Here is a 4,866-nt window from a genome sequence, read left to right on the forward strand (position 1 = left end):
TTGAGACAGGGTCTTTTTATGTAGCTCTGGCTATCCTGAAACTCACTATGCAGACCAGGCTGGCCATGAATTCACAGAGATATTCCTGGACTCACAGAGATAATCCTATCTCTGCCTCCCCAGGGTTGGGATTAAAGGCATGTGCCTCTATGCCTGTCTCATGTTGTATATATTTTCCAACATGAGATTCAAGAATACCACGAAGCCTGCTGAGCCCTTCACTTGGCTACAACAACTCTGTATTTTGCTGCCAGTTGTGTTTGTTTCCTTCCTGCCTTTTGGTTTGTTGAAACATGTTGCAGAATATTTGTTTAACTATGCAGATATGTGCTGCGTTTATTTAACTATGTAAAGCTGTATGGCATTTGTTTGTGTTGTGGAATATTTGTTTAATTATGTAAAGGTTTGTTGCTGTTTTACAGGTGTGTGCCTGTCCAAGACACATATTTGGTCTAATGAAAATCTGATTGACCAATAGCGAGGGAGGAGGTATAGGTGGAACTTCCATGCAGGGAGAGTGAGTCGGGGGAGGAATTTAGGCTCAGCGAAAAAGGAGGAGGAGATGGCAGGGAGATGCCATTGACCAGCGAGCCAGACAAGGAGAAAACAGGAAAGTAAAACATACAGAATGAAAAAAGGAAAAAGTCTCAAGGCAAAATGTAAAAGAATAGAAACAGTTTAATGTGAGCAGACTTTTCTTTCTTTCTACCAGTTCCCAAATAACTGACAAAGAGACTTACTATTACTTATAAATGCTTAGCCAATAGCTTAGGCTTGTTACAAGCTAGCTCTTACAACTTAAATTGATCCATATTTCTTATCTGTGCTTTGCTGTGTGGCTGGGTGTCTTTACTTAGTATAGCATACCCATCTTGCTTCTCTCTACGTCTGCTCGTGACTCCTGATGCTGCCATTCTTCTTCCCAACTTTCTCAGTTTGGCTCTTCTTAATCTTATCCTGTCAACTATTGGCCAGTCAGCTTCTTTATTGAACCAATCACAGCGACATATATTCACCCAGTGTAAAGGAATATTCCACAGGTTAAATTAAGTTAAAAGAACTAGTGGGACAGACCTAAGCTAAGGTTGAGCATTCATAATTAATAAGATGTCTCCGTGTCATTATTTGGGAGCTGGTTGGTAGCCCAAAGAAAAATTGAAACTACAGAAACACATTTAAGCAAATCCCTGATATTGTGACATTTCAAACATAAATATCCTATATGGTTTTATTTTACTTCTAATATAGAAAAATTATCAGGTAGAATTCCAAGATGTTTTTTTTTTTTTTTTGATAGTTGAGACCATGTATTTATTCCATCCTTCTTCTCTTGCTTTGGAAGATTAAACATGTTAACATTAGTGTGTTGGTAAACTGTAGTCTCACACATGAAATAAGCTTGTCACCTAATGTCTGACTCATTTACAATGAACTGGATCACATATAAATGTTTAGTGAATGTATAATACGCTGATTAGGTGACTGTTATGTAGGCTACAAAGACACATGAACACTGGTTTGTACTCTTAAGCTTTTAAGCATTACCAAAGAAGAAAATATTAGTGTAAAAAGAGACAACAATTGAAACTATATATTAAAATATTCCCTCAAAATATTTCTGAATTCTGTGTCCCAAAGAGTCACACCGTTATGTAAAATCTGTCATGTATGTCTCATCATAGTCTAGGAGGATCGTATTAAACTGAGATTTTTCTCAATGTGTTTGGCAGTCACGGCTTCACTGTGCTGCCCCTAGAGCTGGAGTTTGTCCGCCCCCTGCTCGGAAGTCTTTGGTCTTCCACTCTGAAGATTCTGACTTTCTCGGTACTGGGACCTCCTCAACACTGTTTTGCTCAGCTGCTTTCTCGCTCTCTTTCCTCCATCTTTTTGGATGCCAGGTTGGTTATATTGGCCCTTCCATGATTTTTGTTCTTAAGTGCTTTTATTTTTTTCCTGCTTCTGTTTTATTTTCTTAAAAATTAAAAATATTTGTTTGCTTGTTTGTTTATTCAGTGTGTATGTGGGGGGCAAGGCATGTGTAGAGAGAGTCTGTGTTCTTGTTCTATCAAGTCCGCACTGGGGATCAAGCTCTAGGCAGCATTTGCCTCTCCCTGCTGAGTCATCTTGCTGGCCCGGCCTCTGTGTCGCCCTTTGCATTAGTTCTCCTTTAAGCTCTGTCTGATCTGGTCTGTATCTTGCCCATTGAACTCTTTCTCACTCATTAAATTATATATTTTTATTTCTAGTTTAAACACCTTATTTTATTTTATGAGTCTGAGTGTTCGCCAGCATGTATGTCTGTGTACCATCTCATGCCTGGGGCACCAGAGGCCAGAAGAGGCTGTCAGGTCCCCTGGAACCAGAATAAAAGTCAGTTGTAAGCTGCCGTGTGCTGTGGATCAAACCTGGGCCCAGTGCTCTTAGCCACCTGTCCGTCACTCCACCCCTCTATTTTTATCTCTAACAATCGGATTTATTTCTTTACAACTTACCTGATTATTTTGTTGTTAGCCTTCCATTCCCCAGTCATACTTTTGCTTTCTCTCTTGTTTCTGAACACACTAGGCATGCTCACTCCGTATTTTGATTCTTAAATTTCTGACATCTAAAAGATCTGAAATCTTCATGTGTTGGTTCCTCAGGACATCTTTTCCTGATGTTTGTGCCTGCAAAAATGTCTTTTCGTGTATATTTTGTAGTTTATTTCTCTTTGTGTTTTTTTCTCTTGTTATGTTCCCAGGGAATAACCTTCAAATGCCTGGTTTTAAAGTATGGATGATGTATACATGTCCCACACATACTCCTTGTCAATAGATAAAATTTTGAAAAAACTATTTAAATGTTTTAGTTTCTTTTTAATGGTTCTTTTTTCTTTTTGTTTAGTTTTGTGGCTGCTTGTTGGTGTGGGGTTGTTAGGATTAGGACTACGGCACAAAACCTATGAGAGAAAACTAGGCCAAGGGGTAAGTAATTAACATTTGTTAGATAAAGTTTTACTTTATGTGTGTGTATACACGCACACATACAGGCGTGCACACACACACAGACACACACACACACATATAATATTGCACAACACTATTCTGTTTTGAACCTTTATTTGACAGTGGTTTGGTACCTGGCCTCCCTTTTCTATTCTTTTTTCCATTTTGTTAAATTTGTCCCCTAGTATATGAAGTGAAATTATTTATCATGTACATATTCACTCCCATTACTTACTTTCGTCTTCTTGTCTTTTCTTTTAGATAACTTCTTCTCCCACATAGCCCCACCTTCTGCGTCTATGTTATATAGATATATTTAAATTATGGATGTGAGAGACAGCATGTGACATTTGTTGTTCTGAGCCTAGCTTAGTTGGCTTAACAGCATGATCTCTGCTTGCATCCGTTTCCATGCAAATGGCACCATTGCACTCTTCCCTGTGGCTCAGTAAAACTCCGCTGCGTATTTGTGCGTTTGCACTGTTTTCTCTACTCGCCAACCTATTGATTGGCATCTTGGTTGATTTCAAATGCTGGCTATTGTGAGTACTGTAGCAAAGTATCTCTGTGGTGTGTTACCTTAGACTCCTTAACTTCAGGTAGCTGTCCAGGAGTGGGATATTCTGATTATATGGTGCTTTTGGTTTAGTTGTTGCTGTGGATGTATTTACTTTAATTTTGTGTGTGTATTTTGCTTCCATATATGTATGTGCACCATGTGTGTGCTTGGTGCCCACAAAGGTCAGAAGAGAACTTCAGATCCCCTGGAACTGGAGTTGTAGATAGTTGTGAGCCTACATGCGGGGTCCTCTGTTAGAACAATAAGTGTTCTTAGCCGCCGAGCAGCCCCATGGTTTTGGTGTTGGAGGAGCCTCTACACTGACTTCCAGAGTGGGTGTGAACTACCCAAAGGCTTTGCCATCCTCCACATTTGTTGTCATCCGTTTTCTGGACAGTTGTCATCCTCACAACGTAGCTTTAATTTGTATTTTCCTGCTGGCTAAAGATGTTTAGTGTTTTTTTAAAAATCATATTTATTAGCCATTTATATTTATTCCTTTGAAGAAAATGATTTAGTTGCTTATTCACTCTGTTATGAATTTCTCTACTGGAGAAATTGGATTTTGGTTGTTTAAATAGTTTTTTTTTTTTTTGTGTATTATAGATACTAATCCTCTGTCAGGCTGTGTAGCTGACAAAGACCTTTCCCATTGTGTAGGCTGGGCCTTCACTCCACTGTTTCTGTTGCTGTCTGTTTATCACTATTTTGACTTAATGGTAGGCCTGGGTGTGATGACTTTAATACCCTGGGTCCTATCCCTTTTAAGCTGATCACATAATGGAATGATTTAGGAAGTTGAATTCTGAGTCAATGCAGACCCAGGTAATAATGGCAACTTACTCATGCGTTCGATATGTAGAGTTACTTTTCCATTCATGACTTAATAATAAATTTTAAAAGAAAAGAGTGTTTTGTGTTTAATGGAGATTGCGGAAGATGTGGATATGAGAGTCTTTGATTCAAGGAAAATCTGAGCAACAAATCTTGATTTCGTAAATTATGTATATCTTGTATAGTGGCATTCTGTGGATGTTTTATTTCCTTTGATTTTGTAGTTTTATATGTTTAGATGTTCTCTACTCTTCCAGAAAAAGACAGAAGCAAGGATAAGTCATTGCAATACTGTGTTTTCCATCTGTTCTGGTAAAAAGAAAATCGTATTTCATAGTGCAGCCAGAGTTACAGTTTGAGATAAAATAGAATTCGAGGGCTATTACTGAATTCTAGTAATCTGTACTACCAGGAAAAACATTTTTATATTAAATATAAAGCTATTTTGAGGAAGGAGACTGTGGTCCATATGTTTCTCTGGTTCTCCCT

The 4,866-nt window shown here is 38.3% G+C and overlaps 1 protein-coding gene across 1 annotated transcript in view; it reads left to right on the forward strand.

The window, feature by feature from the left end:
* The window catches only part of Cwh43 (cell wall biogenesis 43 C-terminal homolog), a 46,598-nt gene that overhangs the window by 15,485 nt on the left and 26,247 nt on the right, over window positions 1-4,866 (forward strand). Inside the window, exons 9-10 of the mRNA XM_026785247.1 lie at window positions 1,731-1,824; window positions 2,884-2,963. Coding sequence (XP_026641048.1) covers window positions 1,731-1,824; window positions 2,884-2,963 — 174 coding nt within the window. The remainder of the gene's footprint in view (window positions 1-1,730; window positions 1,825-2,883; window positions 2,964-4,866) is intronic.

The sequence above is a fragment of the Microtus ochrogaster genome, linkage group LG1 (genome assembly GCF_000317375.1).
Source record: "Microtus ochrogaster isolate Prairie Vole_2 linkage group LG1, MicOch1.0, whole genome shotgun sequence".
Lineage (NCBI taxonomy): Eukaryota > Metazoa > Chordata > Mammalia > Rodentia > Cricetidae > Microtus > Microtus ochrogaster.